Source organism: Salmo salar, chromosome 09 (genome assembly GCF_965601325.2).
Source record: "Salmo salar chromosome 09, fSalSal1, whole genome shotgun sequence".
Taxonomy (NCBI): Eukaryota; Metazoa; Chordata; class Actinopteri; order Salmoniformes; family Salmonidae; genus Salmo; species Salmo salar.
Window position 1 is genome coordinate 48,231,912 of NC_138299.1, and position 16,982 is coordinate 48,248,893.

Sequence of the window (16,982 nt, forward strand, 5' to 3'; positions counted from 1 at the left end):
GTGTGTTCTAATGTGTTCTAATGTGTGTTCTAATGTGTTTTAATGTGTTTTAATATGTGTTCTAATGTGTTTTAATATGTGTTCTAATGTGTTTTAATGTGTTTTAATATGTGTTTTAATGTGTTCTAATGTGTTTTAATGTGTTCTAATGTGTTTTAATGTGTTCTAATGTGTTTTAATATGTGTTCTAATGTGTTTTAATGTGTTCTAATAAGTGTTCTAATGTGTTTTAATGTGTGTTTTAATGTGTTCTAATATGTGTTCTAATATGTGTTTTAATGTGTGTTTTAATGTGTGTTTTAATATGTGTTCTAATGTGTTTTAATATGTGTTCTAATGTGTTTTAATATGTGTTCTAATGTGTTTTAATATGTGTTCTAATGTGTTCTAATGTGTTTTAATGTGTTGTAATGTGTTTTAATGTGTGTTCTAACATGTTTTAGTATGTGTTATGTGTTTTAATATGTGTTTTAATGTGTTCTAATGTGTGTTCTAATGTGTTTTAATATGTGTTCTAATGTGTTTTAATGTGTTTTAATGTCTTCTAATATGTGTTCTAATGTGTGTTCTAATGTGTTTTAATGTGTGTTTTAATGTGTTCTAATGTGTTTTAATGTGTGTTCTAATGTGTGTTTTAATGTGTTCTAATGTGTTTTAATGTGTGTTCTAATGTGTTTTAATGTGTGTTCTAATGTGTTTTAATGTGTTATAATGTGTTTTAATGTGTTCTAATGTGTTTTAATATGTGTTCTAATGTGTTTTAATGTGTTTTAATGTGTTCTAATGTGTGTTTTAATGTGTTTTAATGTGTGTTCTAATGTGTTTTAATGTGTGTTCTAATGTGTTTTAATATGTGTTGTAATGTGTTTAATTATGTGTTCTAATGTGTTTTAATGTGTTCTAATGTGTTTTAATATGTGTTCTAATGTGTTTTAATATGTGTTGTAATGTGTTTAATTATGTGTTCTAATGTGTTTTAATGTGTTCTAATGTGTTTTAATATGTGTTCTAATGTGTTTTAATGTGTTCTAATGTGTTTTAATGTGTTCTAATGTGTTTTAATATGTGTTCTAATGTGTGTTCTAATGTGTTTTAATATGTGTTCTAATGTGTTTTAATATGTGTTCGTGGGTCTAATGTGTTTTAATATGTGTTTTAATGTGTTTTAATATGTGTTTTAATGTGTGTTTTAATGTGTGTTCTAATGTGTTTTAATGTGTGTTCTAATGTGTTCTAATGTGTTTAATTATGTGTTCTAATGTGTTTTAATGTGTTCTAATGTGTTCTAATGTGTTTTAATATGTGTTCTAATGTGTTTTAATATGTGTTCTAATGTGTTTTAATATGTGTTCTAATGTGTTTTAATATGTGCTCTAATGTGTGTTCTAATGTCTTTTAATGTGTGTTCTAATGTGTTTTAATATGTGTTCTAATGTGTTTTAATGTGTTTTAATGTGTTCTAATATGTGTTCTAATATGTGTTTTAATGTGTTTTAATGTGGTCTAATGTGTGTTTTAATGTGTGTTTTAATGTGTGTTCTAATGTGTGTTTTAATGTGTGTTCTAATGTGTTTTAATATGTGTTCTAATGTGTTTTAATGTGTGTTCTAATGTGTTTTAATATGTGTTCTAATGTGTTTTAATATGTGTTCTAATGTGTTTTAATATGTGTTCTAATGTGTTCGGTAAGTGTGTGTTTTAATATGTGTTTTAATATGTGTTTTAATATGTGTTTTAGGTAATATGTGTTCTAATGTGTTTTAATATGTGTTCTAATGTCTTCTAATATGTGTTCTAATGTGTTTAAATATGCGTTCTAATGTGTTCTAATATGTGTTTTAATGTGTTTTAATATGTGTTCTGTGTTTTAATGTGTTCTAATGTCTTCTAATATGTGTTTTAATGTGTTCTAAAGTGTTTTAATGTGTTTTAATGTGTTTTAATGTGTTCTAAAGTGTTTTAATAAGTGTTCTAATGTGTGTTCTAATGTATTTTAATGTGTTTTAATATGTGTTCTAAAGTGTTTTAACATGTAATTCTATGGTGTTATGCCTCCACGGTCATTCTAGGAATCTAACATCAGTCCCAGTTAAATGACAGCTTGGTAACTGGACTCCCGTGCGGTCTCTCCCTGAGTCTCTAGGGTATCCCTCCACTAGGCTATTTTTTGCATCTGAAAATGGCACCCTATTGCTTATGTAGTGCACTACTTTAGGCCAGTGCTCTGGTCCAAAGTAGTGCACTATATAGGGAATACGGTGCCATTTTCAGACGCTACCTATCTAGGCTTAGTGCTATTACTGTCCCCACCACCCCACGAATAAGTTCTGGATATATTTTTATTTGCATCAGACTCATTGCTTCACCTGAAAAAGAGACTAATGTGGTGTCTTCTTAGGTCTCCCTGGGCGGTGTATTACTGTGCCTTCACAGGCATGTCCCCTCTCAGCCCACAGCTCTCTACATATATCTTCCACCGTGTCAAGCCAGGAACATTATACACCAAACTACCACTGGACTGTGTGTGAAAATAAACCGACAGCACATGGTGACATTTTAGAGTAACATCACGCCCCCTGGAATGGCTTATAAATGACGACATTCTGGCAACGGACAGACTAGCCGAGTAAGGACATGACGAGGTCAACAAACATAGTGGGAATGTCGAGGTCAACAAACATAGTGGGAATGTCGAGGTCAACAAACATAGTGGGAATGTCGAGGTCAACAAACATAGTGGGAATGTCGAGGTCAACAAACATAGTGGGAATGTCGAGGTCAACAAACATAGTGGGAATGTCGAGGTCAACAAACATAGTGGGAATGTCGAGGTCAACAAACATAGTGGGAATGTCGAGGTCAACAAACATAGTGGGAATGTCGAGGTCAACAAACATAGTGGGAATGTCGAGGTCAACAAACATAGTGGGAATGTCGAGGTCAACAAACATAGTGGGAATGTCGAGGTCAACAAACTTAGTGGGAATGTCGAGGTCAACAAACTTAGTGGGAATGTCGAGGTCAACAAACTTAGTGGGAATGTCGAGGTCAACAAACTTAGTGGGAATGTCGAGGTCAACAAACTTAGTGGGAATGTCGAGGTCAACAAACTTAGTAGGAATGTCGAGGTCAACAGACATAGTGGGAATGTCGAGGTCAACAAACTTAGTGGGAATGTCGAGGTCAACAAACATAGGTGGGCTAACAGCAAGGTGGGAATGTTGAGGTGGGGTAACAGCATGGTGGGGTAACAGGTTGCATAACACTGCTAGATTTGTGTTTATTTATATTACTATACTGAACAAAAATATACCCCAAACGTTCCATACGCAATCTGATTACATCCCTGATAGTGAGCATTTCTCCTTTACCAAGATAATCCATCCACCTGACAGGTGTGGCCTATCAAGAAGCTGATTAAAACAGCATGATCATTACACTGGTGCACCTCGTGCTGGGGACAAATAAAGGCCACTCTAAAATGTGCCGTTTTGTCACACAACCCAATGCCACATATGTCTCATGTTCTGAGGGAGCATGCAGTTGGCATGCTGACTACAGGAATGTCCACCAGAGAATTTAATGTTAATATCTCTACCATAAGCTGCTTCCAATATCGTTTTAGAGAATTTGACAGTACATCCAACCGGCCTAACTAACTGTCAGAAACCGTCTCAGGGAAGCTCATCTGCATGTTCGTCGTCCTCACCAGGGTCTTGACCTGACTGCAGTTCAGCGTTGTAACCGACTTCAGTGGGTAAATGCTCACCTCTGATGAACACTGGCACGCTGGATGAATCCCGGTTTCAACTGTCCCGGGCAGATGGCAGACAGCGTGTATGGAGTCATATGGGCGAGAGGTTTGCTGATGTCAACGTTGTGAACAGAGTGCCCCATGGTGGAGGTGGGGTTATGGTATGGGGCAGGCCTAAGCTACAAACAACAAACACAATTTGATTTTATCGATGGCAACATGAATGTACAGAGATACCATGACAAGATCTTGAGGCCCATTGTCGTGCCATTCATCTGCCGCCATCCCTTCATGTTTCAGCATGATAATGCACAACCCCATGTCACAAGGATCTGTACACAATTCCTGGAAGCTGAAAATGTCCCAGTTCTTCCATGGCCTGCATACTCACCAGACATGTCACCCATTGAGCATGTTTGGGATGCTCTGGATTGACGTGTATGACTGAGTGTTCCAGTTCCCGCCAATATCCAGCAACTTCGCACAACCATTGAAGAGGAGTGGGACAACATTCCACTGGCCACAATCAACAGCCTGATCAACTCTATGAGAAGGAGATGTGTCGTGCTGCATGAGGCAAATGGTGGTCACACCAGATACTGACTGGTTTTCTGATCTACGCCCCTACCTATTTTCTAAGGTATCTGTGACCAACATGATGCATCTCTATAAGCCATAGATTAGGGCCTAATGTATTTATTTAAATTGACTGATTTCCTTATATGAACTGTAACTCAGTAAAATGATGTCCATGTTGAGATGAAGAAATACAACATGACAGGCAGGTGTTTAGGAGACAAACACACACTATTCCCCACAGTGTTATAGGCTATTAACAGGTTAACAGGTTGCCCAATCCTCCCAAAATACAGTCTGTTTTGTGTGCTAACATTCCACTCCTTGTACTTCATTTCAATGCCAAACATGAAAAAGAGTGGCAAGTAAGTGCAATGTTAGTACAAAACAGACTGGATTTCTCCAGGCTACTCCAAACCTGGGGGATTTGGGGAAAGTGACTGCCATTTAGCCATCCTAGAAGCCAGGTTTTCCCAAGCAGCTTCTCTTGTGGGAACCAAGATAAAGTGAAGAGCGAGCCAAACAGAAAGAGGGAAAGAAAGACAGAGAGAGAAAGAAAGAGAAAAATAATGTGTATTTTCCTAGGAAGTGAGTGAAACATGGTGAGAGACTTATTAAATCCTCCTCCAGTTGTGACAAAGATATCTACCGCCCCTTTTTAGTCAGAGTCCCAAATGGCACCCTGGTCTAAAGTAATGCATTATATAGAAAATAGGGTACCATTTGGGACCGAACCTTAATTTGTCTGCCCAGTCTGGGATGTTGGCAACGGCCCTTCCTCTCCAGGAAAGTGAAAGAGGATTTAGCCTCACCCATAGTTAAGCATCAAGCAACATTAACAAGTCCAGTGTTTTGGTCTCTTGTTCTTTAGTCAATTTCATTTGTTTTTTATTTCTCAATAAAGACCAGCCTGTTCTCTTTCCATCTCTCGTTTTAAAAGTTGTGTTTTTCCACTCCTCTGAATTGTGTCTTTTGGATGGAGATGGGAGAGTATTCATACATCAGTCAGGTAACTTCATGATGAGTTGTAGGATCACTAAGAAGTGGAGCGGTTAGATAACAGGAAGGCTAATCAGTTTCCTCCATGAAATAGTCCATAAATAAATAAATAAAACAGCAGAGTGACTTCTGAAGGTTTCGATGAGAGCTGTTCAGAGAGCTGTACAGAGAGCTGTACAGAGAGCTGTACAGAGAGCTGTTCAGAGAGCTGTACAGAGAGCTGTTCAGAGAGCTGTACAGAGAGCTGTACAGAGAGCTGTTCAGAGAGCTGTTCAGAGAGCTGTACAGAGAGCTGTACAGAGAGCTGTACAGAGAGCTGTACAGAGAGCTGTTCAGAGAGCTGTACAGAGAGCTGTACAGAGAGCTGTACAGAGAGCTGTACAGAGAGCTGTACAGAGAGCTGTTTGTACAGAGAGCTGTTCAGAGAGCTGTACAGAGAGCTGTTCAGAGAGCTGTACAGAGAGCTGTTCAGAGAGCTGTTCAAAGAGCTGTTCAGAGAGCTGTACAGAGAGCTGTACAGAGAGCTGTACAGAGAGCTGTACAGAGAGCTGTTCAGAGAGCTGTTCAGAGAGCTGTTCAGAGAGCTGTACAGTACGTCAGTTCAAGGCTGGGTTGTGATGATGTCTGATTCATGTCTTTTGTGTTGTTATTGGTAAACAGTTGATGAATGCTTGGTTTAAGGGGCATACAGTGAATTATCTGTTTACTCAACATTGTCATTTTTGTTTATTTACATGGACAAGGTGTGTATGCGTATACACTGAGTACACCAAACATTAGGAACACCTTCCTAATATAGCGTTTAATCCCCATTTGCCCTCAGAACAGCCTCAATACGTCAGAACATGGACTCTACAAGGTGTTGAAAGCGTTCCATAGGGATGCTGGTTCATGTTGACTCCAATGCTTCCCACAGTTGTGTCCAGTTGGCTGGATGTCCTTTGGGTGGTGGACCATTCTTGATTCACACAGGAAACTGTTGAGCGTGAAAAATACAGCAGCGTTGCAGTTCTTGACACAAACCGGTGCACCTGGACCCTACTACCATACCCCGTTCAAAGGCACTTAAATATTTTGTCTTGTCCATTCACCGTCTGAATGGCAAACATACACAATCCATGTCTCAATTGTCTCAAGGCTTAAAAATCCTTCTTTAACCTGTCACCTCTTCATCTACACTGATTGAAGTGGATTTAACAAGTGACATCAAAAAGGGATCTTTCACCTGGAATCACCTGGTCAGTCAGTCTGTCAGAGAAAGAGCAGGTGTCCTTAATGTTTTGTACACTCAGTGTACATGAGTCTATATTAGGCCTAATTGTTGTCGATCTGTCTTCTGTGTGCAGGTTGTGCAGTCTGACTCTGAAGAGGCTGGTGGTCCTGAGGGAGCTGGACAAGGAGCTCATCTCTGTGGTCATCGCTGTTAAGATCCAGGTAAACTTATGACCTTTCACACCACACCTGGCTGTAGGTACGGCAGAGTGCGGCAGGAACACACCTGAAAATCAAGACTACATGAGTCCACACACACACAATCCAGGTAGACTGCATAAATGTCACTTCACATCCTCTAAGATAAATGTTATCCAAGCTGACAGATGCGTTCTTATGTTTCACTTCCTGTAATTAGCTTGTTATCTTCTGGTTGGCTTCACTTCCTGTACATTAGCTTGTTACCTGCTGGTTGACTTCACTTCCTGTACATTAGCTTGTTATCTGCTGGTTGACTTCACTTCCTGTACATTAGCTTGTTACCTGCTGGTTGACTTCACTTCCTGTACATTAGCTTGTTATCTTCTGGTTGACTTCACTTCCTGTACATTAGCTTGTTACCTGCTGGTTGACTTCACTTCCTGTACATTAGCTTGTTATCTGCTGGTTGACTTCACTTCCTGTACATTAGCTTGTTACCTGCTGGTTGACTTCACTTCCTGTACATTAGCTTGTTATCTGCTGGTTGACTTCACTTCCTGTACATTAGCTTGTTACCTGCTGGTTGATTTCACTTCCTGTACATTAGCTTGTTACCTGCTGGTTGAACTTCACTTCCTGTACATTAGCTTGTTACCTGCTGGTTGACTGTTGGAGCTTAGCAGATGTTTTGCATTACATGAACGGTATCAATGGCTGTATTGGCTGATAAACAGTCTGGTGATGTGTGATTCCTTTCCCAAGGGTTCCAAGAGGATCCTGAGGTCCCATGAGATAGTGCTGCCCCCTAGTGGCTCAGTGGAGACTGACCTGGCTCTCACCTTCTCACTGCAGGTAAAGGATAACACAAGGTCATTATATTGTATATAAGTCAGATTGCGCAACAACTCTGTCTCCGCTTGGTCGAGGAACTATTGGCGCATAGTTGAGAAGCCACCTGAAAAATGGCATATTGAGAAATCATTAACTCTCCTGAGTCCCATGTTTTCCACTTAAGACCACTGTGACTGATTCCTCTCTCCTCTATTTTCTTGTCTTTCATCCATCCTCAGTACCCTCACTTCCTGAAGAGTGAGGGTAACAAGCTCCAGATCCTGCTGCAGAGGAGGAAGAGATACAAGAACAGGACTATCCTGGGATACAAGACCCTGGCTGTAGGAACCATCGATATGGCTGAGGTAAAAACACAATGAGACAAGACCCTGGCTGAGGTAAAAACACAATGAGACAAGACCCTGGCTGTAGGAACCATCGATATGGCTGAGGTAAAAACACAATGAGACAAGACCCTGGCTGAGGTAAAAACACAATGAGACAAGACCCTGGCTGAGGTAAGAACACAATGAGACAAGACCCTGGCTGAGGTAAAAACACAATGAGACAAGACCCTGGCTGAGGTAGGAACACAATGAGACAAGACCCTGGCTGTAGGAACCATCGACATGGCTGAGGTAAAAACACAATGAGACAAGACCCTGGCTGTAGGAACCATCGACATGGCTGAGGTAAAAACACAATGAGACAAGACCCTGGCTGAGGTAAAAACACAATGAGACAAGACCCTGGCTGAGGTAGGAACACAATGAGACAAGACCCTGGCTGTAGGAACCATCGATATGGCTGAGGTAAAAACACAATGAGACAAGACCCTTGCTGAGGTAAAAACACAATGAGACAAGACCCTGGCTGTAGGAACCATCGATATGGCTGAGGTAAAAACACAATGAGACAAGACCCTGGCTGAGGTAAAAACACAATGAGACAAGACCCTGGCTGAGGTAAAAACACAATGAGACAAGACCCTGGCTGTAGGAACCATCGACATGGCTGAGGTAAAAACACAATGAGACAAGACCCTGGCTGTAGGAACCATCGACATGGCTGAGGTAAAAACACAATGAGACAAGACCCTGGCTGAGGTAAAAACACAATGAGACAAGACCTTGGCTGTAGGAACCATCGACATGGCTGAGGTAAAAACACAATGAGACAAGACCCTGGCTGTAGGAACCATCGACATGGCTGAGGTAAAAACACAATGAGACTGTTTAACAACAGACAGAGGAGACAGAGAGGAGGAAGACTCCCTCTCCGGGCCCTATCTGTACAAAGAGAGAGATGGATAGAAGAACAGAGAGGGGAATAGAGAGAGACCACAAGAGAGTGAGAGAGATTATTCTCAGGAACATGTTTGTTAGAATTTAACAGAAATAGAATAGTTACTTTTGGGACTTTGAGGATAGCAACAGCAGAGAGAGACAGATGATCTGATAACACACAGAGAGAGAGAGAGGGAGGGAGGGAGGAAGAAAGAGGGAGGGGTTATTCTCAGGAACATGTTTGTTGGAATTTAACAGAAATAGAATAGTTACTTTTGGGACTTTGAAGATCGCAACAGCAGAGAGAGACAGATGATCTGATAACTGTAAAGATACTTTAATCAAAATTGTGGTTCTCACAGCACTGTATTCATCTAGCACTCTCTCTCTCTCCTCCTTCTTCCTTCCCCCTTCCTCTCTCTCCTTCTCCTTCCCTCATCCCCCTCCCTCTCTCTCTCCTTCCCTCATCTCCTCTCTCTCCTTCTCCTTCCCTCCCCCACCTCCCTCTCTCCTTCCCTCCCCCGCACCTCCCTCTCTCTCCTTGTCCTTCCCTCCCCGCACCTCCCTCTCTCTCCTTCTCCTTCCCTCCCCGCACCTCCCTCTCTCTCCTTCTCCTTCCCTCCCCGCACCTCCCTCTCTCTCCTTCTCATTCCCTCCCTCATCTCCTCTCTCTCCTTCTCCGTCCCCCCTTCCTCTCTCTCCTTCCCTCATCTCCTCTCTCGCCTTCTCCTTCCTTCCCCGCACCTCCCTCTCTCTCCTTCCTTCCTTCCTTCCTTCCTTCCTTCCTTCCTTCCTTCCTTCCTTCCTTCCTTCCTTCCTTCCTTCCTTCCTTCCTTCCTTCCTTCCTTCCTTCCTTCCTTCCTTCCTTCCTCCCTCCCTCCCTCCCTCCCTCCGTCCCTCCCTCATCTCCTCTCTCTCCTTCCCTCATCCCCCTCCCCGTCTCTCTTTTTCTGTCATCTCTCTCCCTCCTCCGTCTCTCTGTCCCCACCAGGTGATGCAGCAGCCTACGGAGGGGGGCCAGATTCTGTCTCTGTGCAGTAACCAGAAGGAGATGCTGGGTAAAGTAGCTGATATCTGGATCTTCTCTCTGTCCAGTCAGCCAATAGACTATGAGGAGGCCGCTCTGCAGGAGGGAACCAAGATCAAATGCTCAGGTAGGCTTCAGCACAGGATGGCTCGGTTCAACTTAGGTTAGCTCTGAGGCTGTAGACTTCTAAGGTGTTAGGACACCAGTCTGGGTTAACAGCATGATCCCATCATAATCAGCCGCTCTTCAGCCAGCCAGGCATGTAGAGGGGAACAGAGGCTAAGTTGAAGTCAGTGAGCTCATAGACCACGAAAAGGCTGCTCTGCAGGGGGGAACAATTCAGGTAGGTTTCTACTCAGGTACGGGTTAACTCAGGTACGCTGTGACACAGCAAGGCTCTGCTTTAGTACGGGTTAACACAGTACCGCTCAGCCCAAGTTAGCTCTGAGAAATGGCTGTAAAGGCAGTAGGGCTCCAGAACGAAACGTTCAAAGTTCTTGACATTTTCCGGATTGATTGACCTTCATGTCTTAAAGTAATGATGGACTGTTGTTTCTCTTTGCTTATTAGAGCTGTTCTTGCCATAATATGGACGTTGGTCTTTTACCAAATAGGGCTATCTTTTGTATACCACCCCTACCTTGTCACAACACAACTGATTGGCTGAAACGCATTAAGAAGGAAAGAAATGCTGCAAATAAACTTAACAAGGCACACCTGTTGAGGTGTCCCCATTCCAGGTGACTACCTCATGAAGCTGGTTGAGAGAATGCCAAGAGTGTGCAAAGCTGGGTGGCTACTTTGGAGAATCTCAAATATAACATATATTTTGATTTGTTTAACACTTTTTTGGTTACTACATGATTCCATATGTGTTATTTCATAGTTCTAGTTATTCTACAATGTAGAAAATAGTAAAAATAAAGAAAAACCCTTAAATGAGTAGGTGTGTCCAAACTTTTGACTGGTACTGCACCTCAGTACTGAACCTCATGAACCACACTACTGATCCTCATGTACCACACTACTGAACCTCAGTACTGAACCTCATGTACCTCAGTATTGACCTTCATGTACCTCAGTACTGAACCTCAGTACTGAACCTCAGTACTGAACCTCATGTACCACATTACTGAACCTCATGTACCACACTACTGAACCTCATGGACCACACTACTGAACCTCACTACTGAACCTCATAGACCACACTACTGAACCTCAGTACTGAACCTCATAGACTACACTACTGAACCTCAGTACTGAACCTCATAGACCACACTACTGAACCTCAGTACTGAACCTCATAGACCACACTACTGAACCTCATGGACCATACTATTGAACCTCATGGACCTCACTACTGAATCTCATGGACCACACTACTGAACCTCATGGACCACACTACTGAACCTCATGGACCCCACTACTGAACCTCACTACTGAACCTCATGGACCACACTACTGAACCTCATGGACCACACTACTGAACCTCATGGACCACACTACTGTGCCTCAGTACTGAACCTCATGGACCACACTACTGTACCTCATGGACCACACTACTGAACCTCATGGACCACACTACTGAACCTCATGGACCACACTACTGTACCTCATGGACCTCAGTACTGAACCTCACTACTGTACCTCATGGACCTCAGTACTGAACCTCACTACTGTACCTCATAGACCACACTACTGAACCTCAGTACTGAACCTCATAGACCACACTACTGAACCTCAGTACTGAACCTCATAGACCACACTACTGAACCTCATGGACCATACTACTGAACCTCATGGACCTCACTACTGAATCTCATGGACCACACTACTGAACCTCATGGACCACACTACTGAACCTCATGGACCCCACTACTGAACCTCACTACTGAACCTCATGGACCACACTACTGTACCTCATGTACCACACTACTGTACCTCATGTACCACACTACTGTACCTCATGTACCACACTACTGAACCTCATGGACCACACTACTGAACCTCATGGACCACACTACTGTACCTCAGTACTGAACCTCATGGACCACACTACTGAACCTCATGTACCACACTACTGAACCTCATAGACCACACTACTGAACCTCACTACTGAACCTCATAGACCACACTACTGAACCTCAGTACTGAACCTCATAGACTACACTACTGAACCTCAGTACTGAACCTCATAGACCACACTACTGAACCTCAGTACTGAACCTCATAGACCACACTACTGAACCACATGGACCATACTATTGAACCTCATGGACCTCACTACTGAATCTCATGGACCACACTACTGAACCTCATGGACCACACTACTGAACCTCATGGACCCCACTACTGAACCTCACTACTGAACCTCATGGACCACACTACTGAACCTCATGGACCACACTACTGAACCTCATGGACCACACTACTGAACCTCATGGACCACACTACTGTGCCTCAGTACTGAACCTCATGGACCACACTACTGTACCTCATGGACCACACTACTGTACCTCATGGACCTCAGTACTGAACCTCACTACTGTACCTCATGGACCTCACTACTGTACCTCACTACTGTACCTCATGGACCACACTACTGTACCTCAGTATTGAACCTCATGGACCACACTACTGAACCTCATGCACCACACTACTGTACCTCATGGACCTCAGTACTGAACCTCACTACTGTACCTCATGGACCTCACTACTGTACCTCACTACTGTACCTCATGGACCACACTACTGTACCTCAGTATTGAACCTCATGGACCACACTACTGAACCTCATGGACCACACTACTGTACCTCATGGACCTCAGTACTGAACCTCACTACTGTACCTCATGGACCTCAGTACTGAACCTCACTACTGTACCTCATAGACCACACTACTGAACCTCAGTACTGAACCTCATAGACCACACTACTGAACCTCAGTACTGAACCTCATAGACCACACTACTGAACCTCATGGACCATACTACTGAACCTCATGGACCTCACTACTGAATCTCATGGACCCCACTACTGAACCTCACTACTGAACCTCATGGACCACACTACTGTACCTCATGTACCACACTACTGAACCTCATGGACCACACTACTGAACCTCATGGACCACACTACTGTACCTCATGGACCACACTACTGTGCCTCAGTACTGAACCTCATGGACCACACTACTGTACCTCATGGACCACACTACTGAACCTCATGGACCACACTACTGTACCTCATGGACCTCAGTACTGAACCTCACTACTGTACCTCATGGACCTCAGTACTGAACCTCACTACTGTACCTCATAGACCACACTACTGAACCTCAGTACTGAACCTCATAGACCACACTACTGAACCTCAGTACTGAACCTCATAGACCACACTACTGAACCTCATGGACCATACTACTGAACCTCATGGACCTCACTACTGAATCTCATGGACCACACTACTGAACCTCATGGACCACACTACTGAACCTCATGGACCCCACTACTGAACCTCACTACTGAACCTCATGGACCACACTACTGTACCTCATGTACCACACTACTGTACCTCATGTACCACACTACTGAACCTCATGGACCACACTACTGAACCTCATGGACCACACTACTGTACCTCAGTACTGAACCTCATGGACCACACTACTGAACCTCATGTACCACACTACTGAACCTCATAGACCACACTACTGAACCTCACTACTGAACCTCATAGACCACACTACTGAACCTCAGTACTGAACCTCATAGACTACACTACTGAACCTCAGTACTGAACCTCATAGACCACACTACTGAACCTCAGTACTGAACCTCATAGACCACACTACTGAACCACATGGACCATACTATTGAACCTCATGGACCTCACTACTGAATCTCATGGACCACACTACTGAACCTCATGGACCACACTACTGAACCTCATGGACCCCACTACTGAACCTCACTACTGAACCTCATGGACCACACTACTGAACCTCATGGACCACACTACTGAACCTCATGGACCACACTACTGAACCTCATGGACCACACTACTGTGCCTCAGTACTGAACCTCATGGACCACACTACTGTACCTCATGGACCACACTACTGTACCTCATGGACCTCAGTACTGAACCTCACTACTGTACCTCATGGACCTCACTACTGTACCTCACTACTGTACCTCATGGACCACACTACTGTACCTCAGTATTGAACCTCATGGACCACACTACTGAACCTCATGCACCACACTACTGTACCTCATGGACCTCAGTACTGAACCTCACTACTGTACCTCATGGACCTCACTACTGTACCTCACTACTGTACCTCATGGACCACACTACTGTACCTCAGTATTGAACCTCATGGACCACACTACTGAACCTCATGGACCACACTACTGTACCTCATGGACCTCAGTACTGAACCTCACTACTGTACCTCATGGACCTCAGTACTGAACCTCACTACTGTACCTCATAGACCACACTACTGAACCTCAGTACTGAACCTCATAGACCACACTACTGAACCTCAGTACTGAACCTCATAGACCACACTACTGAACCTCATGGACCATACTACTGAACCTCATGGACCTCACTACTGAATCTCATGGACCCCACTACTGAACCTCACTACTGAACCTCATGGACCACACTACTGTACCTCATGTACCACACTACTGAACCTCATGGACCACACTACTGAACCTCATGGACCACACTACTGTACCTCAGTACTGAACCTCATGGACCACACTACTGTACCTCATGGACCACACTAATGTACCTCATGGACCTCAGTACTGAACCTCACTACTGTACCTCATGGACCTCAGTACTGAACCTCACTACTGTACCTCATGGACCTCACTACTGTACCTCATGGACCTCACTACTGTACCTCACTACTGTACCTCATGGACCACACTACTGTACCTCAGTATTGAACCTCATGGACTATACTACTGAACCTCATGGACCACACTACTGTACCTCATGGACCTCAGTACTGAACCTCACTACTGCACCTCATGGACCTCAGTACTGAACCTCACTACTGTACCTCATGGACCACACTACTGTACCTCAGTATTGAACCTCATGGACCACACTACTGTACCTCAGCCTGTGATGTGGTTTTCTTCAGTTCAGCAGCAGTAGGTTAATTGTGTGTGTGTGTGTGTGTGTGTGTGTGTGTGTGTGTGTTGTGCCCCAGATAACTACTCGGAGGAGGAGTATGAGAGTTTCTCTTCAGAGCAGGAGGCCAGTGATGATGCTGTTCAGGGTCAGGTCAGTACAAATATAATACTGTCCTTATTGAAGACAGTCAGAAAGGACTCCTCTGTCCCCTACACTGTTCTCCTCACTGAAGACAGTCAGAAAGGACTCCTCTATCCCCTTACACTGTCCTCCTCACTGAAGACAGTCAGAAAGGACTCCTCTATCCCCTTACACTGTTCTCCTCACTGAAGACAGTCAGAAAGGACTCCTCTATCCCCTTACACTGTCCTCCTCACTGAAGACAGTCAGAAAGGACTCCTCTGTCCCCTTACACTGTCCTCCTCACTGAAGACAGTCAGAAAGGACTCCTCTATCCCCTTACACTGTCCTCCTCACTGAAGACAGTCAGAAAGGACTCCTCTGTCCCCTTACACTGTCCTCCTCACTGAAGACATTCATACGTGGAGAGTATTTCTACTGTATTTGGTTGATAACCTGCCTGTGTCTGTCTGTGTGAGTGTCTCTTCAGGACCTGGAGGATGATGAGTATGATGTGAGGAAGCCTAAGAAGCAGAGGAGGTCAATCGTAAGAACTGCTTCAATCACCAGGGTGAGAGACGGGAGGAAGGTGACCCTTGTGTGTTTGGTCATCATCCTATGCCCAGCAAGCTAAAGTTTTATATAGGTTTTTTTTTACTGTGAAAGCATAATTCACAATGTCTCAGCAGTGTTGTTTTGTTGTTGTTGTTGTTTTTGTTTTTCTGTCTAAGATGCTGGTGAATTGACAGCACTTGTTCCTCTTCCTGTACGTTGGTTGTTGACTATAGTCAAGCTCTAGGGCTCCACCTACTGGGGTGTATTCATTAGTGTACACTGTAACAAAACATTTTAGCATTGTTTTTTTTTGTACTGTATATCTATTGGACAAATTCAGGTCGGTCCCGTCCCTGTTTTAATATGGAACGCCGTTTGGGTCTTTGCGTATCAATAAAGATACACGTCAAATAATCTTTTGTTCATTTGTTCGACCGCAACTTCTGAGGTAGCTAGATTTAGCTTGCTTCCTAGCTAGCATCAATACAACCAGCCTGAAAACACCGATCAGTAGAAACTGCAATCATTTTTCATTATTCTTAACAATGATTTAGGAATCCTTGTGAGTAAGTATTAGCTAGGTTGCCACTTGTTGTTCGCCTATTGAAATTGAGCTTCAGTTCATGAAAATAAATAGCTAGCCAGCTACTTAAAACTTCTACGGGATGGTTGAGCTAACGTGCACTAATGCGATTAGCATGAGTTTGTAAGTAACAAGAACATTTCCCAGGACATAGACATATCTGATATGGGCAGAAAGCTGAAATTCTTGTTAATCTAACTGCACTGTCCAATTTACAGTAGCTATTACAATGAAAGAATACCATGCTATTGTTTGAGGATAGTGCACAGTTATGAACTTGAAAATGTATTAATAAACCAATTAGGCACATTTGGGCAGTCTTGATACAACATTTTTAACAGATACAATGGTTCAATGGATCAGTCTAAAACTTTGCACATACACTGCTGTCATCTAGTTGCCAAAATCTAAATTGAGCCTAGATTCCTAAATCATATATTGGCCTTTCTCAAATATGATGGAACAAAAAAAACACATGTTTTTTTCTTTGTATTATATTTTACCAGATCTAATGTGTAATATTCTCCTACATTAATTTCACATTTCCATAAACTTCAAAGTGTTTCCTTTCAAATGGTACCAATAATATGCATATCCTTGCTTCAGGTCCTGAGCTGCAGGCAGTTAGATTTGGGTTTGTCATTTTTGGCGAAATTTGAAAAAAAGGGTCCGATC

The 16,982-nt window shown here is 43.1% G+C and overlaps 1 protein-coding gene across 3 annotated transcripts in view; it reads left to right on the plus strand.

Annotated features, from left to right (window-relative positions):
• LOC106611463 (phosphofurin acidic cluster sorting protein 2) overlaps positions 1–16,982 on the plus strand; it is a 127,134-nt gene that overhangs the window by 82,724 nt on the left and 27,428 nt on the right. For 2 of the 3 annotated variants that reach the window (XM_014211677.3, XM_014211678.3), the window contains exons 2-7: positions 6,676–6,763; positions 7,505–7,594; positions 7,813–7,938; positions 9,851–10,013; positions 15,126–15,199; positions 15,660–15,740. In XM_014211677.3, the coding sequence (XP_014067152.1) occupies positions 6,676–6,763; positions 7,505–7,594; positions 7,813–7,938; positions 9,851–10,013; positions 15,126–15,199; positions 15,660–15,740 (622 nt within the window). Of the gene's footprint in view, positions 1–6,675; positions 6,764–7,504; positions 7,595–7,812; positions 7,939–8,440; positions 8,473–9,850; positions 10,014–15,125; positions 15,200–15,659; positions 15,741–16,982 lie in introns of those variants that run through there. The other variant, XM_045723735.2, reaches the window with a different exon arrangement.